The sequence below is a fragment of the Enhydra lutris genome, unplaced genomic scaffold (assembly GCF_002288905.1).
Source record: "Enhydra lutris kenyoni isolate GAN:26980312 unplaced genomic scaffold, ASM228890v2 scaffoldscaffold13, whole genome shotgun sequence".
Lineage (NCBI taxonomy): Eukaryota > Metazoa > Chordata > Mammalia > Carnivora > Mustelidae > Enhydra > Enhydra lutris.
In genome coordinates, this window is record NW_019154097.1 from 16476046 (window position 1) to 16503758 (window position 27713).

The following is a 27713-nucleotide window of genomic DNA, read 5'->3' on the forward strand; positions in this document are numbered from 1 at the left end:
CACAGATGAAAGGACAGAAGGCCACAGCTGAGCTGTGAGAAACTGAATCTCCTACAGAAATCGCTGTGGTGCAAACCATGTCAGTCTACTGAAGGTTTCGCATCATCAGAAATATCATGGAAAGTCCTGTAAGAAGAAAAGAAAGAAGGATTAGTTCTGCTTTTGGAATAGGGTGGGGTAGGGGGAGGATAAAGCCAAAGAAACATTTTAAAAAAAGAAAAGCAAAACAGTGTCCAACCAATAATTAATTGCCAAGTAACAACATTTTATTTTGATAACCTGAGAGCTTTGACAAGGTTATATAGTCACTATATACTGCTAATACTTTCACCAAGTATTGTTTCAAAGTCTGCTGGTTGTCTCTCAGTCTTCGGTAATAAGAACTCCTTTTTTTTTTTTTTTTTTTGTTAGTTCAGTCCACTGTCTCCCATCAAAGTTGATCTCCCCAGCCCCCCCGAAACCATGTATGACCGACCGACCATGTGACTAAGTAGTATCTGGTCTGGATGGAGGGGGTCTGCTGCATATCTGAGGGTCCTACCTTAGCACTGTGACAGCTAGCTCGCCTTTGCTACATCACTCACATGCCCGAGCTATGAGGATGTGACCCGGTCTGGTCTGTATCTGTGGTGGCCAGGTCAGAGTTTACGGAGGATGAGCTCAAGATCCCATCTTACATGAAAAGACCTCAGACCAAACTGGATGAACAGGATGTAGGAAGACTGTGCGTGAATGTTTGTGGAACAGTCACATGAGCCCTAGACTGCCTACTTCTGGCTTCTTTTGCCCAAGAAATAAACCTCTAGCTTATTTAAGTCACTGTTATTTTGAGTGGAGGGTGGGATTTTTTTTAGTTTGCGGGGGCTTTTTTTCTGTTTATATGCAGTCAAATCTCTCTTAAATGATAAAAAAGACAAAGCACATATAAGTAACAAAGAAGTTACTTTGCTCCTTTACAGCAATATCCCCAACTAGGAACTCAGAAAAATAGTTAAGCTTAAAATGTTGGCATTTTTCAAAACAAGTCTAAGGTCTTCAAGTTATATTAACTTGTAGCCACATCACTACACTATGTGGTACTTCTTAAATTTTTTTAATCAGTCAAAGAAAGCCTATTTTATTTTCATACCTATAACCAAGTGTTGGTTACTGTACACAATGACTCAACTTTTTCATTAGAAACAGACCTAAAGTGGAATATAAGGAACGTACTCCAGAAATTCAGAAAATAACTCAGCTGTAGATACAAAAGGTGACAAAAAGTTGTCATTAACTACAAATCACCTAAAACTTCATAAAGCAAATAATCTGCCGGGTGCAATTCTGCACTCACACCACCTGTCCTACCCCTTCTGCCTTACTACTTTGTCTTCTCAATTTTCACATCACACTATGAGATGGGCTAGCTGGGTGGAACAGAGGTAAATGAAAGACTAACCCTTTAGCCCAATGTCAGAAGTACTTCAGAATCAAGAGGGCACAGGTAGAAAGTTACAGAAAAGAGATTACATTCAAGAACACTGTGTTATCTCAAGGATGCCTCCCTGGTGGGGGTCCTCTAGCCTCTGGACCAATAAAGCCCACCTCCAACCAGCACAGCTCTACCTCCAAGGATTAGCTCTGAAGAATGGATGAGCTTCCTGGCTATGGCTGTGAAAGGGCATATGTGTGGTATGGCCAAACCCACCATGTTGAATATATGCTGATAGGAGAAAGAATTGGAATGAATTTTGTTTCTTTTTTTTTTTTTTTTTAAGATTTTTATTTATTTGACAGACAGATCACAAGTAGGCAGAGAGGCAGGCAGAGAGAGAGAGGAGGAGGAGGCAGGCTCCCTGCTGAGCAGAGAGCCTGATGCGAGGCTCGATCCCAGGACACTGGGATCATGACCTGAGCCGAAGGCAGAGGCTTTAACCACTGAGCCACCCAGGCACCCCTGAATTTTGTTTCTTCAAATAATTTTACATTCTGAAAGAAATCTCCCAAAATGAAGACTTATATACTCCCAGGTTTTTTATCTGTGTTACTACCTATCTGTATATCAAATCAGGGTTTCTCAAGGGCAGTACCCTCGACATTTTTGTGCATGGTAAGATGTTTAGCAGTATCTCTAGCTCTAACTGCTGGAGTTGTGACAACCAGAATGTCTCTAGACGTTGCCAAATATCTTCTGAGGGGAGCAAAACTCCTACCCCCCAACCCAGAACCATTGCCCTAGCTGTCTACTTATTTATGTATCTATTTTTCGCACTCTCACCTAAATTTATGTTCTTCAATTTGGGTACAGGCAAAGTTGGCTACCAGCTGTGGGAGCCCTGGAAAATCTTTAAAACCAATAACCCAAAACTGGCCTATACTAAAAAGCATTTCCCAATATACAATAGGTTTCAAATCCATCCTCTGACATCTTTTCACATTTCTAGGATACCTGCAAGTTTGAATCTCTATTCAGTTCTTCTAAATTATGAATGAAAATTCCTGCCTCAGGGCAAAGATGCATGAAATGAGATTAAGACTGTGGTTGGCCTGGTGACTGCTTTCTGTTGACAAGTAAGCTTAGCCGGCACCTTGAAATTCATACCTACTATTCAATCTGCCCCCAGGCCAAGAAAGTCTCTAAAAGCACCCAGGAAAAAGGAAAACAAAGTGAAGCACACTGAGAAAATAGTTACTAACGATTTTCCAACTCAACATTCTACCTTCTCTAGATGTTTAGAGCGACAATGGCAGGGTGCATGACTGTGTGTGTGTGTGTGTGTGTGTGTGTGTGTGTGTGTGTGCGTGTGTAGAAGCCTACAGAAGTAACACTGACTTTGATTTTCACTTATTTATTTTAGAGAAGGTGACTGCGTACGCCAGGGGTGGTATGAGGGAGATGGAGAGAATGCTGAAGCAGACTCCCCGCCGGGGAGTTGAGCCCACACGGGGCTCAACCCCAGCACCCTGAGATCATGACCCAAGCTGAGTCAAAATCAAGAGTCAGCTGTTCAACCCACTGAGCCACCCTGGCGCCCCAGAAGTAACGCTGATCTGAAACAAACGTCTATCTCCTGGAAAACAAACTCCCTAACCTAGTGATACAGAGATAATTGATTCCTGTCCTCATGGAGAAGCACTGAGCTCACTAATCAGCAGGGCTCATAAATCCTGACCTCTCTAGAACAGGAAGAAACAAAGGGATAATACTGCATTGCTAATGTTTCTAGAAACAGTGAATGTCCTACCTTAGTCATCTAAATACAGTGTTCTTTTCCAAACCATAAGGATTATTAGATGCTAAGAATGACAGTGGCAGGATTTCTGATTTAAGAGCAAGGAAAGCAGAACAGGACCACATGTGGTTCAAGGGACAGAGACTGCTATTAACATTTTACAGTTCCTCTAATGGCAACGGGGAATGTGCAGTGTGATTTCTCATTTATAATCAATCCCAACTCCTTGAATTCTGAATCTTCTTCCCCAAAAGTTTTCGGTAAGATTTCTAAAAATTCGTTTATGCAAACGTTTAAACTTTTTCTGACTTAACAGCTCAAGAGCTGTTGATTCCTTGCCTCCTAGAGATACAGAATAAACTTTGGACATTTAAAAATAAAAAGCTTTATCTGAGTAATTTAACACAGTTGGCTTGGCATAAGCTGAGTGTGTATTTCTGAACCCTCACCTCGCACACAGGTGCACAATCTTGTGACAGAGCACATGTCATCACCATTAGGCACATTGCTTCCTTTCTGACAAACCTGGAATACAGCTCTAAGGCTGGGGCTTACTATGTCCCATCCTCTTTTATCAGCCTCAAGGTAATATTGCAAAAATCTTTTTATCTGAACTGTTCTTGGTTTCACTAGTCTATTAATTCATCAAATATTTACTGAGCATTTTGTATGTGCCAGATACCATGCTAGGAATGGTAAGAGTAGTAAACAGATGAGACCTAGTTCCTACTTCCAGAAAGCTTACCAACTACTGGGAAGGATGATTAGTTAAAACTACACAGTTATAATGGATATTAAGCTCCAATAAGATAAGTGTGGTGCAGGGGACCACACGGCAGGCACATCTCATCTAGCCCTGAGAGTTCTGGCAATGCTTCTCAGAAGAAGAGACCTTTGAGGATAGGCCACAGTATCAGCCTTCCCTGGAAACGGGTGTGGTATTCTTTATAAAAAGGGAAAACATGTGCAAAGATGACAATGACTTCAGGGAACTAAAACAAGTTCAATATGGCTAGAAAATGAAACACAAGGCAGGCAGGCAGCAGAGAGAGAGAGAAAGAGAGGGAGTCTGCAGATGTAGACAGAAAGCAGGCTTGAAGTCTGATGGGCCAACTTAAACTTCTACCTCCAGCTCCCACTGGCATGATGCAGAGTGTACTCCGGCTAAAATTCTGAAGGTTAATGTTAAGGCCTACAGCAGTGGTGAGGTGTTTTGGAGAACACCTTCCTATCCCGTTTTGCAAAAACAAAGAAGAAAAACAACTTCTTGCTCTATAAAGCTGAATGCCAAAACCTTGGGCTAATTACTAAACAATTTCGTTTGTAACAAAACACTCACTTTTGGTTTAACTTTGGGTATTAAATTATAAAAGATATCCAAAGTCTGGTTAAAAGAATGCTTCTTTTTTTTTTTTTTTAAGATTTTATTGATTTATTTTGACAGACAGAGATCACAAATAGGCAGAGAAGCAGAGAGAGAGAGAGAGAAAGAGGAGGAAGCAGGCTCCCTGCCGAGCAGAGAGCCCGATGCGGGGCTCGATCCCAGGATCCTGGAATCATGACCTGAGCCGAAGGCAGAGGCTTTAACCCACTGAGCCACCCAGGCGCCCCTAAAAGAATGCTTCTTAAAAACAGAAGTGAGCTCCTGATAACTCCTCCCAGTGAAAGATCAAGCAGAGTTTCTAAAGGACCACATTCCAGTTGTCGCTCTCGGTGCTGTCAAGATGGGACGGGGCAGGGAGAACCTTCATAGAGAGAACATTCCTGGAGGCGTCCCTAGGAGCTGCTGCTACTTGCTTCCTGCAGGTGTTGCTGACTTTTAATACTCAGAGACTGCTGCTCAATTTTTGGGAGGAGTAAAATTAAGTACATCAAATCAAGTCTGAATATCCTGTCCAAAAGTCAAGAAAGATACATGACTGGAAGAGAGTCTCGGCCCTTCCTCAACCTCCCAGACAACCCCAGCATCGAAAGAGAACAGAGGAAGGGATACACCTGGGTTACTGAATCGAGTCCAAAATAGTTGGGAGCTTTATGCTGTGCTGTGTTCACGACAATCACCCCCATCAAATACTGCAAACAACACCATCAACAGCAGTAATCAGAGAAGGGGGTCCTTTATTTTTCCTGAAGACAGTAGTTCATCGCAACAGTCTTGCAAATGTGTTACTTGTAGCTACCAGTGCCTGCACCTGCAGACACAAGGTATGTGTGCCTCCTGAAATGCAACCACGCACCCTTCGGCTATCACACTGCTACAAGCCCGGTGTGTCTGAGGCCAAGCAAAAGCCCATATGGGAGCAGCTCAGACAGCAAGAGGAAATGTTTCAGGATTAGATCATGTAGAGTCTTGCAAACCATGTCAAATATTTTGATCTTCCTCCTAAAGCCAAGGGGAAGCCGTTTTTGGTAAGCCAGCATCACGATCAGATATGCTTGCATTTTGAAGAGAACATGTCAGCGGCAGTGCAGAGAAGGGACAAGAGAACTGTACAAGCGGAGGGTAGGAGACTAGTTAGAAGACTTAGATGACCACAGCAGCCCAGGTGAGAAATGTGGCAGCTGGGCCCAGCTCAGACTGGGGGCGTGACACTGTGGAGATTCAGAGGAAGAGAGCTGAGGCAAAACAGACAGCACTTGGTCAGGACGGGGAACGAGGTGGGGGAGTAGTAAGGATGACCACGGACTGGCCCATGGACGCGGAGCCAAACATTCCCTGAGTGTTACAGGAGAACGTCTGCTCTTGTGGAAGGGAAGGGGATGACTCAAAAAGGGAAAAAAAGATCATTAGTTGAATCGTACTGGCTCTCCTGCTTTTTAGCTGTGTGGCTACACAGGGGCAAGGGAACCTCTCTAAGCTTTGATTCCCTCATCTATAAAACATGGAAACCTCCAGTTCCTAACCTGCATGCGAACACTGGACAGATCAAATAAAATAACACAAGTGAAGTTTTATCACAGAAATTCATCCTATAAATGTCACCGAGGTTGTCTTTGTTTAGACTTCCCACTGAAGGATGAGGTACTGAACACGTGCTTCCTTCAGGCCCTCTCAAAACCCCACTGAAACGCCAGTGAAAGTATTTTTTTGAAGGCATTAACTTACTTGAAAAGGAGGGCGGGGAGCATGTAAGAGGTAAGAGCCATAAACTTCTAGAAGGTGGAAGGCAGATGGGACAACTGCTCTGACCCAGCATACCCTAAAAAAGCTGATCCTAGGCCAGTGTGGAAAATGCCAGGAAACAATCTGATTCCTTTGGCGAAATCGCCATGAGTGCCCAGGAACTGGTGACAGCGAACTCTGGAAGTGGGTAAGGCTGGGGCTCAATGCAGAAGGGCTGCTTTGAAGTCTACTTAAAAAGCAGTCCAACATCCTTGCCCACCTCCCCCTGGCCAGAAGTCAGAAATCGGCTCTCCTGCTGACCTTGCAGAAGCCGACATCCATGGTCCTAAACTGCCTATGGAGAGGGGCCACCTCCAGGAGCTGCCAGCCTCAGTTCCACTACTGCAGGCCAGACTCCTGCCAACCAAAGGCAAGCTTCCCCAGCTCCAGCTGACACCCTGGCTGCAGCCTTGGCAGACCCTAAGCAGAAGTTCCAGCTAAACCATGCCCGGACTCCCGGCCCACGGAAACTTGGATAGAATAAATGCATGTTGTTGTTGTTGTTTTTTAAGATTTTATTTATTTATTTGACAGACAGAGACCACAAGTAGGCAGAGAGGCAGGCAGAGAGAGAGGAGGAAGCAGGCTCCCTGCTGAGCAGAGAGCCTGATGCGGGGCTCGATCCCAGGACCCTGGGATCATGACCTGAGCCAAAGGCCGAGGCTTTAACCCACTGAGCCACCCAGGCGCCCCAAATGCATGTTGTTTTAAAGCCATTAAGTCAGTGGTAATTTGTTATACATCACTGAAAACTAATAACTACCTAAATGCTAAAAGGTAGATTTTATTTTTTTTAAAGGTAGATTTTATTTATGTAAATAACACCTTGATCAACCAGACTGAAAAAAAAAAAAAAGTTATAAAAAGGGAAATCTGTGTGGAAGGTTTGGAAAATAAAGTTGAAGAAATCACCCAGAAAATGGAGGCAAAAAGTCAGAAATGGAAAAACATTAGAGATAAGAAAACGAGATTACCTATGTATGAAACTCAACATCAAACTAAGTTTCTAAAAGGATGAGAAGGAAATCATAAATGAAATAATACAAGAAAAATTTTAGAACTGCAGAACATAAGCTTCCAGTTTTAAAGGTCTTATCAAATATCGTTTGGAACAAGAAAAAAAGGAAAACAAAGGAGATCCTATAGGTTTTCAAACAATTAAATTACAAAGAGTTGGAAATCAGAACGGCTTCAGACATTTAACAAGCACGGAAGACGGAAGACAATGAAGAAATAAAGAAAGTCTAAAGGCAAAAATTTTTGAACATAAAATTCACCACCCGGGGCACCTGAGTGGCTCAGTCGATAAGCATCTGCCTTTGGCTCAGGTAATGATCCCGGGGTCCTGGGATGGAGTCCTTGCTCAGCAGGGAGTCTGCCTCTCCCTCTGTCCCTTCTCCTGCTCATGTGCTCGTGCACTCTCTCTCTCTAATAAATAAATAAAATCTTAAAATAAAAACTTATCTACCCAGGTAAGCTAATGATTAAGTACGACTTTAGGAAAAGCCTCTTCAGATATGCATCATCCCCCCAAAATTTACTCCCCCTGCGTTCTTTCCCAAAAATCTACAGGAGGTTGTGCTCCAACAAAAAGGGAATAAATCAAGGAAGAAAATGATATGGGGAATGATATAGGAAGTGAGAATTCCAACACAGGGGAGAGCTGAAGAAATGACAGCTGAACAGCAGGCAAAAGGGCAGCCAGCGTCCGCTGGAGCAGATCAGAAGACTCCAGAAGAGACTTCAGCGGGAAGACAGACGGTGTGGTACACCTGATACAGCCCAGCATACTGAGCAGGAGGAGATGTGAACACCTGGTGCATAGCTTAAGGCTAATTACAAGGACTCGCAAAACAAAACCAACAAATCAAAGCATCTTTATAACTCAAAGGAAAGCAAAAAAGTTGTATAAAGTAAGGAAATACAGATAGAATATACAAGAAGGCTCAAATAGGAATATAATTTACAGAGTCATAATAATTTAAGTGCCAGTGATCTAACCAATATCACAGTTTAACAGTGGGAGGTGGAGGGACACCTAGGTAGCTCAGTGGGTTAAGTGTCTGCCTTCGGCTCAGGTCATGATCCCGGGGTCCTGGGATCGAGTCCCACATCGGGCTCCTGCTCCATGGGGAGCCTGCTTCTCCCTCTCTCTCTGCCTGCAGCTCCCCCTGCTTGTACACTTCCTCCCTCTCTCTCTCTGTCAAATAAATAAAAATCTCCAAAAAACTTTAAGAAAATAAACAAATAACAGTGGGAGGTGGGTAGTAAAAGAGCTAATTTCTCACCTTCCAACTGGGAAGTAAATAGATAATGCCTATACATTTAAAAAATCAAGAAATAAACATGCTATTTCAAGAAACGGAGGTAAAAATGAAATTAGAGTCAAAAAGTGGTTCCTTTCAGGGGCACCTGGGTGGCTCCATTGGTTAAGCATCTGCCTTTGGCTCAGGTCATGATCCCAGGATCTTGGGATCAATGCCCAGTGTCAGGCTCCACACTCAGCGGGGAGTCTGCTTCTCCCTCTGTTCCTCACCCCCCTCATGCCCCCCAACTCTCTCTCTCTCAAAAAAACAAAACAAAACAAAACAAAACAAAAAAAACCTTAAAAACTTTTAAAAAGTGGTTCCTCTCAGAGCAGAAAAGGAGAGACAAGGGGAAAGCAAAGGATAGCTTTCACAGTAAGTTTTGTAGAAATTTTTGACTCTTACAACTATATGCTTACATAACTTTTAAGGAAAAAAAAGATAAAGTCTATAAAAGCCTTCACACAGCATTTTTTAGTCCCCATGCCACCTAATTAATAATATCCTACATCTAGAGAAGGGGGAAAAGGGCCATTTGCCTGTGGAAGAATTCATATTAGTTAAAGCACCAATTCCTTCTTTACTAACTTGGAATCATGAAAAGTTTTTTTCTAAAATAACAGCAAATATTGATCAACCAATTTTCTTTTGGTTTCTTGTATGGATCCCCAAAGAGTAGGGTACCCAGTTAGCAAGTGCTCTTTACTGCTTTCAAGTAACTGTTCACTGGTTTCTCAGGTACCCGCATACTTGCCTTTAAGAGGCAAAGGCAGAAATCATAGGGTCACCACCTTCGAAATGGTGAAGCTTTTGTTAAAACTACCTAAGTGCCTCTCCTTTTATTCCTTTTAAGGAAAGAGATTTTTCCCTGCCATCAAGTTAAGTGCCTTGCATTAGCTAAAATGGCCCTTGAACCAACTGAGTCTAAGAATCAACTGAGTCTAACTCAGAAACTGTATTTGACCTTTCGGAGTTAAAGGGCCATGTCTTTCTTCACAAAGCACAACACTGACACAAAATAAGCAGAACCATGTTTCTAAAGAATTTTAAAGAAAAACCTAAAATAGTCTCAGTAAATACATTTTCAGAATCAACTCATTAATAACTCCTCGGTTAAACTAGAAGACCCAACAGGAGGAAAAATAGTTTTCCAGTGGAGACTAATAAAGACAATGTAGTATAGTCTCTGAAAAGTTGAAATTCTTTATTCTGAGACTTCTTACTTTTTCATTCTTAACAGTCCATATTACCTTTCTGTTGTTAACATAAAGTTTGTTTAACAAGTAGTTTCCACGGAAGTTAAACATGAAGTATACCCAGCCATTCCACTTCTTGACATACACTATTAAGTACTCCTGTCCACCAGAAGACATGTACTACAAGAAACTGGCCAGTAGGGGGCGCCGAGGTGGCTCAGTCTGTTAAGCATTGGCCTCCGGCTTGGGTCATGATCCCACTGGGATCAAGTCCCGCATCGGACCCCCTGCTCAGCGGCGAGTCGGCTTCTCTCTCTGCCCTTCCCTCTGCTTAGGCACGCGTGCGCTCTCTCTCTCTCGCAAATAAATAAATAAAATCTTAAAAAACAAAAACAAAAACTGGCAGGTACATAAATGTCCATCACTGCAATGAATAAACTGTGGTTATCCTCATGCACTAGAATACTAGGCAGCACGAAAAAAGGATGACTGGTACATGCGACAGTGTGGCTGGAGGCCGCAGACACAACGTTGAGCAGAAGAGACCTGACTCAGTTGTACTTAATATACAGGATTCCCTATTAAGCAAAGTTCAAAGATAGGCAGATTATTAGCAGAGAAGGGTGTGACTGAGAAGGTATATGGGGAAGCCTTCTAGAGTAATGGAGACACTCTATACCTTAATAAGGTGATGCTTGCATGGGTATATGCATTGAAAAAACCCATCCAGTTGTATATTTAAGATGTGCATCTCAGCCCCATGGAAGATAAACCTCAATAAAAAGCTTTATAAAATTTTGACACAATCAGAGAAAATTTTTACTTATAATTCATATTACACTGTAATTCATTTTATGAACTGTTAGTGACCAACAGCTGAGAGCAATTATGAACTGTATGTCCGTACTTGCAAAATAACAAGTTATAACTCCATACTGGTATATTCAAAAATTTTTCCCCAACTTCTTATTTTGAAAAAGTATAAACTTACCAAAAAACCGAAAGACTAGTACAATTAACAACCATATGTCATTCATCTAGATTCACCAATTGTTAGTATGTTGCTATTAGTCACGTCCCCTCTATCAGTTTTGGCTCAACTATTTGAAAATAAGTTGCAGACATCTTGACACCTTACCTCTAAAGGATATTCTGCTATACAACCAAGGTTATCAGTATTATGCTAGGAAACTTAACACTGATATAAAAATACTATTTAATACATAGCCATATTCAGATTTCTCCAACTGTTCCATAACTGTTGTTTATCAATTTTCCCCACACTTAATCCAGGACCGTCCACTCATTCCTGCAATGCATTTGATTGTCCTACTTCCAGACTCCACCTTTAATCTGGTACGCCATGTCCCGAAGTGGTTTTTTTTTAATGTTTTACTTATTTTTGGTCTTTCATGACATGAACAATTCTGTCCCAATTTAGTTTTTAAATGTTCCTGGTATCTGAAACCCAAATGTCTACAAACGAATGGTTTCTGTTTACTTGGAGTCTTCTAGTCTTCAGTGGAGGCTGCGCAATGAAATACCTATATCCTGACAGACCGTTCACGTAAAAAAATAAACCATGGGACAGTTCAATTTCACACACACAGTTCATGGTATTCTGCTTTAACTCACCGCTGAGTCTGGGCAGGCCACGGGGTCTGGTTTGGCGTGGGCACTGAATTCGTGGGACTCACTAGCATGGCACTATAGATATTGGAAGCAACCACGAGTATGCAGAGAAGTATGGGCCCAATGATTGCTCCTTCCAGGCCTAAGTAGTATGCCCCACCAGCCACTGCCAAGCCTGTCAAGTAAGGGTGCCCACCTCTGGAAGAAAGAGCGTACAGATTAGCTCATGGCTTTTCACAAACATAAACCTTGGAGTAAATCTGAAACACATCTCTAGCACAGTGTTCATTCCTAACACACCAGGCCTTTGACTGCATAACCGGCTTTCTTTAGATTATCTCTGTGCAGATAAATGAACATCGGTTGTACTAATATTGAGATGCGACACATCTATGTACCTGTGTAACACAGACAACATCTGCCTTTTTATAAGGTCCAGCAACGGAGGGAGTGAAGTCCAACTGTAAACAGATATCCTACACCCGTTTCATGCCTGCCTGACCTAGGTTAGTCTTAGCTGAGGACTGGTTACGTAAGTCACGTGTTCAGTTTACTTCCACTGAGAATAATTAAAGGGGCACAATTTAGTGTGTAATTCCAATAATTATGCTTTTTATAAGGCGATACAATAGTATTCATGTTATTGAGAGGTTAGACTTGTGGCAATATCCTTAAATAGTTTTTAAACAAGGGTAATGATAAAGGGCATCCTGAGGAAACTATCCGTCACAAAGCCGAGATTTCTATCTCAGAGAGTCATGATTGCCCTCCAGCTTATCACAGGATCACTTACGTAACCTGAATACAGTAAGAGGTTATAGCAGCTCCGCACAGCGATAACAGTAACAAATGACCACTAACGTAAGAGGGACTGGGAAAGAAGGTATGTTCTAGTTCTAGTTTTCAAACACAGGTGATTGAACAATTTACTGAGGGGTAAATAACTCTGGAATAATGTTCTGTACTATGTTACAGTTCAATAAGTAGATTTAAGGTGAGGTAGTCTTTAGGAAACCAATATATTATATTCATAATCCATCTTCATTCCCCCCCAAAAAAATCAATTTAGGGCAGTATTCCACATATGTATTATGCTATGTAAGTAAGCTTTTTCCCTAAATAATACACTTTAAAAAGTTTCCACCAAAAATGCTTAAAGCTTAAAAAAAGAAAGTGTGGAAGCTTTTAAATAAAATCTTCATTTATTAAAAAAAATCTAACAATTTACACGAAATCTTTCATTTCCTAATGCTGGTTAAACAAGGTAGTATTTTATTATTAAGATAAAATCACATATAAATCTTAAATTCTAGCTAGAAACATTAATAAAAAATTTAAAGTTTAGACAAATGAGAACATTTAATGATAAAGTCATACAACTACTCTATGCAAATTTCAACTGTTAAGCACCAATTAACCACATCCAGATGTTCTCCTTTTGTCTTTAAATTTCTCTCTCAAGTTTTAGACATAATAATTTCCCTAAAGCTTGTGCATGGAGTTGCTTATTTCTTATTGCTCTGGAACTTTGGGGCTTCAGAGTAGTTATATATCATTTGTTTTCTACTTCAACTTACTAGAGAGAAAACAAGGTGGGATATCATTTGTCCCTGTAAATTTTCAGTTAACTGAAGGGGACACTTTCTATGAACTGAGCTCTTGTCTATACTTATTGTGATGGTGAATTTTACTTAAAAAATTTTAATATATTAACTATTATGACAGTTTCAGTAGGCATATTCTGAATTTGAGTAAATTGATGAAAATTCAGCATTTGCTTATATCCTAGATTCTAATAAGTAATGTGAATCTGGATATGTGACTAAGTAAGAATTGGCTTGATTTACTCAATGCAATTTCTAAGAGATACCAAAATCTATAAAAGTTATTTATTTATTGTATTACATAGCCAAAGCTTGGATTCTGTCTTAAATTTAACCTGTACCCATCCTAGAACCATACTAAATATCTTAAAGAGAGCTCTGCTTATTAGACCTTATTAACTTTATGAGATTTGGTTTCATATGGAAAATCTCAGACCTACAACTTAATGTTTTTCTCCAAAAGCAAAGAAGTTCTAAAATAACCACTCACTCATTACTGTACTTAAAACGTTTTATGTACATCTAATAATATTTCTTTCCTAACTTAAAATATCATTAAAACAGAAAATTATCCACAATTTTTTGTTAACACAGGGTCTCACTACAATACTATAAGTATTGTAAATACTTAGACAACAAAATCGCAAACAGTATTAACTATATTACATTAAAATCTGATTGTATCAGTGGGATCATAGGGACTACCTCACTGAAAAATCCTACCATCTGTCCCTTTGCCCATCCCAAAAAGGGAAGACAAAACAAAACAACCCTTCTTTAACAAGGCCACATAAATCCCTGGATATGACTCACCAGCAACTTGAGAAGTTCTACAGATACTTACCCTGATATATCCGAATAGATGGCCGTATCTACAAAGTATGTTGGCAAGAGATGAAAAACCAACAGTAAGACGGCTTTGCACCCTAAGCCTTGTGTGAGCCACAGGTCTAGAACTGCAGGTACTGCTGCCCAGTATGTCCCCAGAAATGGCACTGCTCCTAGGATTGCTGCTAATGCTAAGATTAAAAGAAAAGCAACTTGACATCACCATTAAAATGATAACAAAACAGCAGAACCTAAGTACTAGCTCCTCCTATTTAAACAATTACACCAAAACAAGTTAAACAAATACAAACTCAAATTTCAAGTGCATGATAATGCCCCGTTTAACCGAAGTTGCTAGTTAAATGAAGGTTTGATATACATCTCAAAAGCTGATGCTGAAAAATATGTGTCTACTTCATCAATCTCTTAAGCAACAAAACTCTAATGTTCCACAGTTGTTATTTTGAACAATGGTTAGTTAATATACAGTCCTATAATACTACAGTTAAGCACTGGTCAAAATTTGTACTGAGTCCAAAGCCAAAGTAGAAATTAGTTTCTCAACCCCAGAGATGAATGTATATTCTTCATCTTGTTTCTTTCTACCAAAAATAAAATGTAATTTAAACAAAAATAAAAACAAAACCCTGGATGAAAGACCTTACATCAAGCAGCTGTGAATTCTAGCTCTGGTCCTACCACTAGCCAGATATGTGATCTTGGCAAACGTCTGGTTTCTCATCTCTACAACACGAATTCCCCTGACCGTGCCTGCTTCACAAGGTCATTATGAAACAACCACCATGTGCTCTCAGGCTGCTTGACCATCACAGGGGGGCTTAGAGGACACTGAAGTAGGAAAGATTGAGAATGAATTTGGGAATGTAAAGAAGAAAGGGAGTGTGGACAAAAGGGGAAAAAATGGTGGTAGAGGGTAAATGTGGAAGGCAGATATATTTGGGAAGACAAGCAGCCACAGTAGTAACAGAAGGAAAAATGGAAGGAGAGGAGCAGAGATAATGTAGGGGAAAAAGTAAAGGGTGGCTCTGAACCATCCTGGTGCTTACAGAATGAGGGTGTTATCAGAACAGATCCTAAGGGGTATGGAGACAGCTTATGTGCCCTCGGATACATTGATCTTGCCTGAGAGACAGTATCCTTCATGGTACAAAGCTATTTGACCAACTCATTGCTCTCTGCCAATCAGTTCAATTCAAACATTCACTGAGTGCCAAGTATGTACTAGGTGTTGTGCTAAGTGCTAGGACATTCACTCATTTAACAAATACTTCGCACTGCTTTCTAAGTGCTGGGTATCGCTGAAGCTGCTGGGAATACAGCATCAATACAACTTACAAATCATACTTCTGCTCCTATTCTAGACTAGATTAGATCTCAAAATTTAGTATTTTAAGCTTGAGGAAGATGGCATTTCCCCATGTACAGAAAATGGCTTAATTTTCCTTAAACAGAGGACAATGGAAATTATGATTCTATTGTTACCTGATGGTATGAAGACAATATTGATGCCAAATATGGTATGAGTCAGCCATGTGTACAATCCATAGAAGCCGGCCATTTTGAGGGAAGCATCAAACACCCCTCTAGAACGCCCAAAGATAAAAGGGAAAGTGAATAAACACAGCATCATATTGTGATTCAGAAAAATCAGTATGTCCTGGCCTCTGACTTCATGTTTACTAAATTTCTCTGGTGAAAGAAATATCTGAACTATAACACCTTAAAACAGCCTATGCACTGAGGTAACTCATCAACTTTCCCCTTCCAAAGCACGTCTTTCACCGCCAAAATAAATGGAAAAAAAATTAAGCACGACTACCTTATTTCTGAGGACACAGTTAAATTTTGAGAAATACAGGCTGTGGCCAGCCCTCCCCTTTGGGAAGAATAAGTGCAGGATAATATAACTTGCACTTCGTGGGTCTTCTCTTATTAACAAAATTTTCCCATGTTCCTTCAACTCTACACCCAAGCCTACAAAGAAACTTTTATAAATGCTATAAGAAAATGCAGGTCAATGGAAGAGAATTTATGGGGGGGAAAAAAAAGTCTTAACTACCTCCCAAGGAAAATCAGAGAGGAAAATAACAAAAGGGATAAAAACAGATGCACGTAGTTGGTAATTAACAGGAATGAAGTACATGAAAATCTGCAATGTCAGCTGCTTCAGCTTTGGATTTCAGTTGGAATATTAAGGCAGTGTTGGTCAGGAGGAGAAATTAGGAACTGCTTAGAGAGAGCACAAAGGCAGCAAAGATATCCCAAATGAAACGCAGGATTCTGCAGGCCACAGGGGAAGCATGGGCATATACTCAAGAAAGAAGGAAAAGCTGTCATTAAAAAATTACAGGCTGTGGCAGCAAAGGGGACACCAGACACATAAAAGAAAACATTGAGCTTTTCCAAAGCATCCCAAGAGATAGACCATAAGAGCAAAGTCAAGCTCCAGAACCTAGAGATTCGGTAATTTACTAGAATTCTGACACATGGACTTAGTGACAAACGGCTCCCCAAACTGTCAAACCTCCTTTGTCATGCTGACCAGCAGCTCGCACTCAAGAATGTGACCTCTGCCACGTGACCTCTGACAATAAAGACGCAGATTAAATTGGTATCAAAAAGGCTGAAAGGAAGGGAGAGAACCCAGAGGAAACAGAAAATATCTGAACAGTGAATGAACAGAGGAGATGGGGGAAAAGGGAAAGTAGCCCAGCTCCAGGTTTTCAACGTGAGGGGGAAAGAAGACATGTCTCAAGGACACGGAAAAGCCCTGAATGAGAGAGGACGTGGAAGAAAAAGGAATACATTTAATTTGGGCAATGGTAAGAAATAAGGACGGTGAAAATACCCTGGAGGTAGCTGGAAGCAAAAGACAAAGTTGATGGAGAACTTGGGACAAGAGCTTTGAGATGTGACAGAAGAGATTAATCACAGGAAAGGATAAGATACCCTCAGGCACAAGCCCACAGAAAATGGGGCAATGGGCTGTGTTCCCATGGGGGACCTAAGGACAGAGATACATGAGCCAAAGAGATAATGAAATCATACCTGCAGTTGGGAGACAATCACTAGAGTGTAGTATTCTCAGAGACCAAAAGAGAAAGAAGCTTTTGAGAAAGAGGGGATGATATTAAGGTCAAATACCCCAGGGAGATTAATAGGAATAAGGTCTTTAAAAAAAAAAAAAAAAGAAGAAGAAGAAGAAGTACAGGGGCCCCTGGGTGGCTCAGTCAGTTAAGCGTCTGCCTTCGGCTCAGGTCATGATCTCAGGGTCCTGAAGTCCCACATTGGGCTTCCTGCTCTCAGGGATCCTGCTCCTCCCTCTCCTCCCCGCTCATGCTCTCTCACTATCCCTTCTCTCTCTCTCAAATAAACAAAATCCTTAAAAAAATAAAAAATAAAATAAAAATTTTAAGAAGCTACAGAATTTGACCAAAACTGGGGACCTCAATGAGAAAAGATATAGATGTTTTCACCAACCTTATATTATTCAAAAGGTTTTACCAACCTGTTATTTAAAAATTTTTACACCAAAATGAAGTTAGTATCAAAGGTGCAACGAAATATCTCAACTGAATCACTCCTCTGGGTGGCAAGTAGGCAAAACTCAACCCAGAAAGGACCCCTGGTAGAAACAGCACATAGTCTTCCTTCCTTTGCCTCTGGGAATACTGACTGTTGATAATGTTCTCATTAAGGCAACTTTCAAGTAATTCTGTGGACCCTAAATGTATTAGATACTGTTCGCAGTTACTGAACGTGTTCGTGTAACCCAATGAGGGATGCAAAGGTCATGTACTCCCCTCAGTCGTACTGTTTATGACCTGATACCCAAGCTCTCTGTAAAACAGAAAGACAAATCCCCTAATAATTAACCAGGAGACAGAACTTTTTTTTAACTCCATCAGATTCCTAGCCATTTTTTCCTCCTTTTTATTGGCTTTACTGAACTATAATTTATAAACAGTATAAAACTCACCTTTAGGTATATTGATTCAATAGGTTTTGGCAAGCATATACAGCTGCAGAACCACCGTGATAACCAAGATGTAGAACATCTCTGTCACCTGAAAACGTTCCCTCATGCCCTGGAATAGTCTACCCCTCCCTGAACCCTGACCTCTGACACCTACTAGGTATGCTCTCTGTCACTATGGTTTTGCCTTTTCCAGAATTTCCTATGAATAGAATCATACATTATGTAGCTTTTTAAGAAAAAACTGTGGTAAAACATACATCCTAAGAAATGTGCCATTTAACCATTTTTAACTGGACAGATCGGTAGTGTCAAGGACATTCACACCATCATACAGCTTCTGTGTTTGGTTTCTTCGACCTATGCCCGTATTTTGAGACTCTCTCACATTATCATCAACAGCCTGTTTCTCTTTAATTGCTGAGTAGTATTCCATTATTTGGATATGCCACAACCGGTTTATCCAATCACCAGCTGATGGCCATTTGGGCTATTTCCGGTTGGGGACTATTGTGAATAATGTTGCTCTGAACATTCGAGCACCGGTCTTTGCATGGACATACGCTTTCACTGCTTTCCAGTTTATGTACCTAGAAATGGAGATGCTGGGTCATGTGCTATGTTTTAATTCTGTAAGAAACACTAGCAATTCCTCTGATCTCTTCAATTCAAAGAAAGTGTAGAGTCCGTGGACGATCAGTCAGAAGTCATTGCCTGCCCTATTATATCACATCTCTTCAAGGGAAAAGGCTAAATTTCATACTTCTGGTCTTCTTTTTTTTTTTTTTTTTTTTAGATTTTTTTTTTTTTTTTTTACAGAGAGAGATCACAAGCAGACAGAGAGGGAGGGAGAGAGAGAGAGAGAGAGGGAAGCAGGCTCCCCGCCGAGCAGAGAGCCCGACGCGGGACTCGATCCCAGGACCCTGAGATCATGACCTGAGCCAAAGGCAGCGGCTTAACCCACTGAGCCACCCAGGCGCCCAATACTTCTGGTCTTCTAAGGGTGAGTGACTGGCAGAAATAGCAACTCAACCTCAAGAAAAGCTAAATGGCAACGCATCCAAAAGTCCTCCTAACTGACCCAGTGCATGCTGGGTGCCCAATAAACAGTAGTTATTACCAGAGCTATTGTACTTACATTTCCTAAGACCAGTATATTTCATTGATGCTCAGAGGATTCTGATGAAGACTCTAGAAAGTTGTAGTACAAAAGCTTAGTGTGTCCAAATTGAGAAGGTCAGTTCAAGAGACACTATCGTTTCTAAGGACCTGTGTGGCAGGCTGAATAACAGCCCCACAAAAGTATCCACATCTTAATGCCCAGGCCCTGGGAAGGTGTCACCCTACATGGCAAATGGGACTTTGCAGATGGGATTAGGCCAAGCACTGTGAGATTAGGAGGATTATCCTAGATTACTGGTGAGGCCCCATGTAATCACAGAAGTCCTTATAAGAAGGTGACTCTGATATAAGACAGTGGTGATGGAGGTACAAATTGTGAATATATTAAAACCACTGAACTGTACACTTTAAAATTATTAAAATGGTGAATTTCATCTCAATAAAAACAACTGATAAAAAAAAAAAAGAGGGAAGCAGAAGAGTCAGAGTTAGAGGAGATGTGAGGACAGAAGCAGAGGCCAGAGAGAAAGAGACACTTGAAAATGCTACACTGCTGGCTTTGAACATGGCGAGAGGACCAGGAGCCAACCAATGCAGGCAGCCTCCAGAAACTGGAAGGGCAAGGAAACAGAGTCTCCCTTAAAGCTTCCAGAAAGAACACAGCCCTGTATTTTAGGACTTCTGACCTCCAGAACTGTCAGATAAAAAAAAGCTCTGTGTGGTTTAAGCCACGAAGCTTATGGCCATATTCTAGCTACAATCAGAAATGAATACAACCCACTACGTGCCAAGCACTGAGCTACGTGCTTTGCCTATGTGGTTCCACTGACTGCTTGTGGGATCCCCTCATTCATCTAGAGAGGAGAGTCTTGGTCAAAGATCAGATAAATCTGTTAAACTGAAAGTGCATATGCACTTTTCTTTAAAAAAGGAAAAAAAAAGAAAAAAGAAGAAGAGAAGAAAGCTCAAAATGAGTGCAGGGGCCTAGGGGAATGGTGCTGAGCTATTTATAGTTAAAAGGCAAGAAAACTCTTCTGGATATAGTTGGATCTGGGTACTAGATCACTCTGGTATTTTAACTCCCAGTCAAGGCACCCAACTCACTAAAGGTCAAGATGTTGGATAAAGATTTTTGGTATTCTTTTGGTATTTTTGGTATTCAAATTCCTATTAAGTATTACTAAGATATTCACCTGCAGACCAAACATATAACTGATGGTCCTCAAAGTCAAGACATCACCAAGAGAAGCCTGAGGAGCTGTATGACATCTGGTTCAGAGCCATCATTCTATAGTGGTTATTCTAGCTGACCACTTCCAAGAGGACTGGGGCTCAGGACACCCATGCTGAGACAAACTGGGGCCCTATTCACCCTATTAGAGTGAAATGTTCTGGAATACATACATGAAGATGGGGGAAAGGAACAACAAGAGGTGTGACAAGGCACACACAGTGCCCACAGAGTGTGCACCCATATCCTACTGGCACAACTCTATGGCGAGCTCTATGACCCACTACGGCACCAGGGGGCTGGGCTTTTAGTGAGCTGGGCGCCTAGGCGGGGAGCTAGTAGAACAGACTGAAGCAGTACAGATCCAGTAATTCCAAGAGGGTTTGTACTGCCTTTTTACTTAGAAGAATTCAGGCCTTCATTTTGAGCCTTTTTTTTGCCTTTGTTTAAAAAAAAAAACAAAAGGGGCGCCTGGGTGGCTCAGTGGGTTAAGCTGCTGCCTTCGGCTCAGGTCATGATCTCAGGGTCCTGGGATCGAGTCCCGCATCGGGCTCTCTGCTCAGCGGGGAGCCTGCTTCCCTCTCTCTCTCTCTCTCTGCCTGCCTCTCCGTCTACTTGTGATCTCTCTCTCTGTCAAATAAATAAATAAAATCTTTAAAATAAATAAATAAATAAAAATTAAAAAAAAAAAAAAAAACCAAAAAACTGAACACTCCCAGTTTAAAACATTCTCTTGCTATCTGACCAGAGGTCTCTTTTCTGGATGAATGAGGGGATCCAAGAGGAAATCAATGAAATAAAATATGCAAAGCATGTAACTAACTCAGTGTTCGGTGCCCAGCGGGTGCTCAGCAAATGTCAGGTAGAGGATGGATGAAAGAAGGGACAGGACTGGGGCCATGGGCCCAGAAGTTAGGAGACTCCGAGAGCTAATAAATGAGACGAAAGGAGTGGTAGTGAGAAAGGCAACAGTCAAGAATGCAGTAATACATGAGAAATGTTAATGAAGGCAAACAGGATGTGGATTCGGCAGCAAGAATACAGAAATCAGAGTCACAAGACCTAAAAGAGCTCTGGTTCTGTCACCAGCTGCTCTGGAATCCCAGTTCTGTCACTGGTTAGTGGCATGATCTTCAAAACTGTAACACTTTCCTGAGGTTCACTTTGCTTCACGGTAAAACAGAGGTAACAGAGACAAGCATTCACTTCCTAATGTTACGATGAAGATTAATGATGCGACTAAAGTGATAAGCTTAGTGACTGGTGCACAGTAGGCAGGCAATTAAGTTTGTGCTATTAGAGAATTGTGTCATTATTACCAATTAGCATTTTAAAATAATGCACATAGTAACTTTCTTTTTTTTTTCTTGCAGTTTTTTGGAGGTATTCCAATTTTTGCTGCGTGCCAAAGAGATATGGGGTGTGGCAAAGCTGGGAGTAGAAGAAGCATACAACAAAGTCTTAGATTAATTATTTTAAATTGTAAGGTACTGGTGAAGCTACATGAACAAAACCCCAAAATACAGTGTATATAATGACTGATCTCTCAGGTTCTTTGGAACCTAAAATTCAGGGTCTGCTAGGAATTGTTCATTCCCATAATCAAATACAACTTTATCTGACACATGATTAATGGCATGCACAATACAGTTTGAATGGGTTGCCAGAAATCACTAGTTTAATCAAAGAGTATTTGTTCCTTATAATCACACCAATGATAGATGATCTTCCCATTTCATTCACTCACTGGTATCAACCCATTCATCAATACTTTTTTGGATACTCAAAATTCAGTGAGCATTTTCCTATCTTGTCATCAAAGAAACGAAGACATACTTCATCCAATCTCTTGCAAAAATCACAAAAGTGGGGGCGCCTGGGTGGCTCAGTGGGTTAAAGCCTCTGCCTTCGGCTCAGGTCATGATCCCAGGGTCCTGGGTTCGAGCCCCGCATCGGGCTCTCTGCTCGGCGGGGAGCCTGCTTCCTCCTCTCTCTCTGCCTCTCTACTTACTTGTGATCTCTATCTGTCAAATGAATAAATAAAAAAATCTTTAAAAAAAAAAAATCACAAAAGTGGACTTGTGGCATTTTCTAAGGGTGGTTACATTTGATTTGTGCTGCACGAACGCATGGTGCCATTGGAAGTTACTCCTCTCTTTATAACTGTTCACAGCCTCATGATCAAGCATCTACTCTAGAAATTCACAGAAAACTGGCATCAAGCTCACCAGGCTAATATTCATGTAACACTTAGTTTTCCTCTACTGTCTACTTCAATCCTCTCTCCTGAATATTTGCCTGTGCCCAGGCTTCTGGGACCTTTTTGCAGTGACTCTTCAAAGATCACTGACACTGTTCTCCAACTACATCTCCAGGCTTTATACTAACACTAGTATAGTGTTCATGTTACACTAACGCCCAGTAATTTAAGAAAATCAAATTCAGAAGACCCTGGGTGCCCTTCTCCTCCTGTTTCGGTAGCACAGTTACGCTGGTGCAACTGGTCTGATTTAGCTCCAGGGATGAGACTGATACTAGCCACAGAGCTGGAAGCTCCCCCTTTTCTAACAAGGCCACATCCTCATTCAGAAACCTTCCACTGTTAAGACAGTCCTACAGACATTCCCTTGCCCTGTGCTATATGCAGACCCATAAAGGGCAGGGTTCCCCTCTACTGGAAGGCAGGCTCCAGTGCATCCAGTCCAGTCAGGTCCCACCTAAGCATACCTGTGAATAAAAATTCCAAGTTCATTCACAACCTGTTATTGTCTAAGTTCTCCCCTAATAAATATTATTGCGGATTTAAACTATATGGCACTAAAGGTGTGTGTCTGTGGCTCGATTACACAACTGTATGCTTGATGGTTAAACAACATGGGTTTGAACTATGCGGGTCCACCTATGTGGGGATATTTTTCAGTAATGGTATATATTTTCTCTTCCTTATGATCTCTTCTATATTTTCTTTTCTTTAGTTACTATACCATACAAATACAGTATATAACAAGAATGGCATACAAAGTATGTGTTAACTGTTTATGATATCAGTAAGGCTTCTGGTCAACAGTAAGCTATTAGTAGTTAAGTTTCTGGGAAGTTCACAGTCATGTACAAATTTTTGTCAGTGTAGGGGGTTGGTGTCCCCTAACACCCACATTGTTCAGGGGTCAACTATATATCTAACTCCTCTGCACCAGGGGCTTGAACTGGTTTCAAATGCCTTGTTAGGGGTGCCTGGGTGGCTCAGTCCATTGAGTGTCCAACTCTTTGATTTTGGCTCAGGTCATGATCTTGGGGGTCACGGGCTTGAGCCCTGCATTGGGCTTCCCACTCAGCACTGAGTCTGCTTGTCCCTCTCCCTCTACTCCTCCCCTGGCTCATGCTTTCTCTCTCTCAAATTAATAAATATTTTTTTCTTTATGATTTTATTTATTTGTCAGAAAGAGAGAGAACACACAAGCAGGGGGAGAGGCAGGCAGAGGGAGAAGCAGGCTCTCCACTGAGTAAGGAGCATGATGCAGGACTCGATGCCAGGACCATGGGATCATGACCCAAGCGGAAGGTGTCCCTCTAATTAATAAATAAATCTTAAAAAAAAAATGCCTGGGGTACCTGGGTGGCTCAGTCGGTTAACTATCTGCCTTCGGCCGAGGTCACAATCCCAGAGTCCTGGGATCTAGACCCACACAGGACTCCCTGCTCAGCAGGGAGTCTGCTTCTCTCTCTGCCCCTCTCCCTGCTTGTGCTCTCTTTAATAAATAAATACTTTTTAAAAATCTTTTTTAAAAAATGCCTGGTTAGGTTAGGATTTAATGCTTAACCAGCTTTTTCCTTACCCTTTACAAACTGAACTCTAAGATGACACTTAACTCTTTTATAAGCTAGCTAATATCTCAGCTCTCTCATTTCTGACCAAAAGGGTGTTCTTGTGGGGAGAGATGGCAAAGAAGCTTAAAAAAAGAAAGAAAAAAGGGGGTGTTGTTGTTACTTTTCTAAATAAGTGAAAACTGGCCAGACAACCCATGATTTGATCAGATGACCTGGATTAATGGAATGAGACTGAAGCAAGGAGGGATTTGGGGAGAATGATAAGCCACAGTCAAGAAGCTCTACGCCCTGTGAGAACACCAGGCTCCAGACCATAGACAAGCAGACTGCACGTGTCTAAGGAAGAAGAAAAGAGCCCAAAATCAAATTTCACCTACTCCCAACACTTCCTTACACTGGTTCTCCCTTCTTTTCTTTCTAAAGATCAGACACTATCAGATTATTATTCCCTCAGGAAACAGCCACGAGCATGACCTTACCAGTGTTCTACACTCACTGCTATATACTGTCCCTCCGAGAAGGCTAGGTAGTAGACAGGGCAGGCCAGCTTCCAGAAACACAGCAGATAAAATTACCAATCGGTATCCCCCAGCTCTCTTCACTACTACCTAACCTCTCTTGAAAAGTTACATCTCCTTCCGTTTCCTGGTTCATCTTCCCCAGAGACCCAGCTCTACGGTGAAATGTACAGAAACCCAGATGACACTGGATTTCCCCGTTGCAGAGGGGAATGGTCACGCAGCATGAGCAAACCTAGCACGCCACTGAGGAGCACAGAGAGGCTGCTTCTGTGGAAGCCTTCCATCCCCACTGGAAAAAACAGTGAGTCATTGTCACACACTGAAGCATACAACAGTGACATCACATTCAATCAACTGGCGTCCTTGGCAGTAGAAATATTAATTCAGTATTTTTATACATTAATACATGATTTTGTGTCTTTGACAGTGCCCAGTGATCATGGATGCTTACTCTAATGTTAACTAAAAAACTAACAAGGGGCTGTTTCAATCATATAGACAAATAGCAAACATTTGTACCTCAACACTAATTATAAGGCTATTAAAATTAATTTAACAATTTTTAGAGCAGCACAATGGGAAACTAAATACAAGACAAAGTTTCTTAAGGACATTTCCTTGGAAATGTGACATAAAGGTTTAAGATGATTAAACTGATCTATAATTGAGTAGTTTAAAAAGGCATTATTTTTATTGAGTGGGTTATTATTTAAGAACTTCAGTTAATTTGACTTTCCCAAGTATGTATAAGAGATTCTTTTTCTCTATTCCACTGTTCGAAGAGCTACCTCTTCAAATAAATGAAAATATATTTTCTTACAGCTTTAAACTCTTCCTTATACATTTTAATTTAAACAGATGCTTATAACCTTAAATTCATGAGAATTTCTTTCCAATGAATATTTAATTTGTTCAAAGTCAAAAATGGAAATACTGATTTACTGAATGAGCGACACTGATTTTTTTTAATCCAAATACTTTTAATTCTCCAGAGTTGGGGGGCAGAGGTGAGAAGCACATTCACGTTCCAGGGGAAAAAAAAAAAAGGAAAAGAAAAAAAAGAGATCTCACAGCACATACATTCTCCCATACAATTCATAAGTAGGATTCCCACCCACCAGCGCTGAAAAGCTGTAATCCCACAAGCAAGAGCCATACCCGTGTGCATGCACTCATGTGAAAATATCACACACACTAAACTGCACGGAGGCCGTGACAACATGCAACTTAGTAATGTGCAATATCTCCACCAGAGCGAGCAGAATGGGAGCATCAGGGGAGAAGGGTGTGATTCAAACATTCAGGACACAACATGCTCTCCAGGGACGAGAATGGTTTGGGGATAAGGGATACATGCCACTAACATAAAAATTTATGAAATGAAAACCCAAATGAATACACAAACATATCCAGTTTAGAAAAAACATTTACTTATTCAGAACTGAGAATCGTAACTGAGATTCAAAAATTCAACAGAACGGTGATCATAAAATAGCCACATATTTCAGAAGGCGAAGCTTCAGGAGCCAAGACACTTTGGCTGCCTGGCCATGCAGTTAACTCCCAATTTTAATTCCCCTTTCAACTTATTGATGGGTCATATAAAACGAGTTGAATGATTTTCACTTGACCGCAACATTGACGACAACTAACGGCTGATGTTTATGGAGCCTGATCACAGATTAAATTGCACTCTCAGGACTTTATAATAACATTTTCATAATCACGTGTGTAATATTTTTCCTCTTAAAATCTTTGTCCATGAAGAAATATTCCATCTTGAACACAATCCTTCAGAATGAAAAATCTGGCAAGCGCTCGAGAACTAGAGCTCATTGTTATCTTACATACATGAGAAGGTTCTTCGGAGATATCTGTGTAAAACCTGCCCATTTTAGGTCTTGAATTTGACCCAGTAAAGAAAGAGACAAAAAGCACTTGGACTGCTAAAAATTATCTTGAGCTAAAATCTTTAATTTACATAACTGTGGTTACACAAATGATCCAGACAAGTTATCTGGTCTGTACTGTATTTCTCAGTTTTGACAACTGTTAAGATTATAGTTCTGGTACTAAGGGTTTAGACATCGTCTTATATCAAAAATATGACAAAAATGAATGGTTTTGATACCAGTATCCTTTGGAACCAAGACATGGCCTACTGCTATACTGCATAATTAGTGTGTACAATCCCAAGAAGATAAGGCAAATCTAATTTGTGAAAAGGCACATATGTATTTCCTCTCCCTATAGATGACCATACTCTTTCTAACCTCAAATTTCCTTGATGAGCCAAAGACCTGAATTTCTAGCTGCCAGCCTCATGTGTCTATTTGAACAGTCCTAACACTGCCACAAATTAAACTATAATCTTCTGCCCCAACCAGGTCCTCCTGGAAGAAGGCACCATGGTATACCAGAAGGATATGTGCTTACTTGCTTGCTTGCTTTTTTAAAAAAATTTATTTTTAAGTAAACTCTATATTCAACTGTGGGGCTCAAACTCACAATATCAAGAGTCACATGTTCCACCAACCGAGCCAGCCAGGTGCCTAGAATATGTCCTTTCAATCATCTGGACTAGGTACAAATCACAGCTCTGCTTACCAATTCCAAGCAATCATGACATTAAAGAACTAAGTTTGAAACAAAGGAGCTGGCATATTTGGTATGAAAACAAAATTGACTGTAATGACAGAGGAATGGTTAACCAATGGTTCACTCTAAGAAAGCAGAACAAGAGAAAATTCAAGAACCGTGATTTGAAAACAGAAAAGCTTTTGTGAGAATAAGAGTCAGTGTTAATAAAGGTTATTTCAGGAAAAGGAAGTAACTCTCTTGAGGTTCTTAATGGGACAAGATAGATATTTTTCTGCAAGGCTTAGCTTTAGTCACATTGAATAAAGGATTCTGCCAACCTTTGACATGGTTGATTCTATAGTTTCAGCCTATTGGGAAAGTAGGTTATTTTTCTTTTTGGTTGAGCTATTTACATAAACTTCTCTGAGTCAGATAAGGTCATTTAGATAAACTGACGTGAATTTATTGCTAGGGTTTTCAACATTTGATTTAC

General features: G+C 40.8%; 1 protein-coding gene across 1 annotated transcript in view; it reads right to left on the bottom strand.

Moving 5' to 3' along the window:
- Positions 1 to 11508: 11508 nt before the first annotated feature.
- LOC111146050 (transmembrane protein 245) overlaps positions 11509 to 27713 on the bottom strand; it is an 84117-nt gene continuing 67912 nt past the window's right edge. Inside the window, exons 15-17 of the mRNA XM_022501427.1 lie at positions 15445 to 15545; positions 13958 to 14132; positions 11509 to 11707 (exon numbers count right to left, since the gene is read on the bottom strand). Coding sequence (XP_022357135.1) covers positions 11509 to 11707; positions 13958 to 14132; positions 15445 to 15545 — 475 coding nt within the window. The remainder of the gene's footprint in view (positions 11708 to 13957; positions 14133 to 15444; positions 15546 to 27713) is intronic.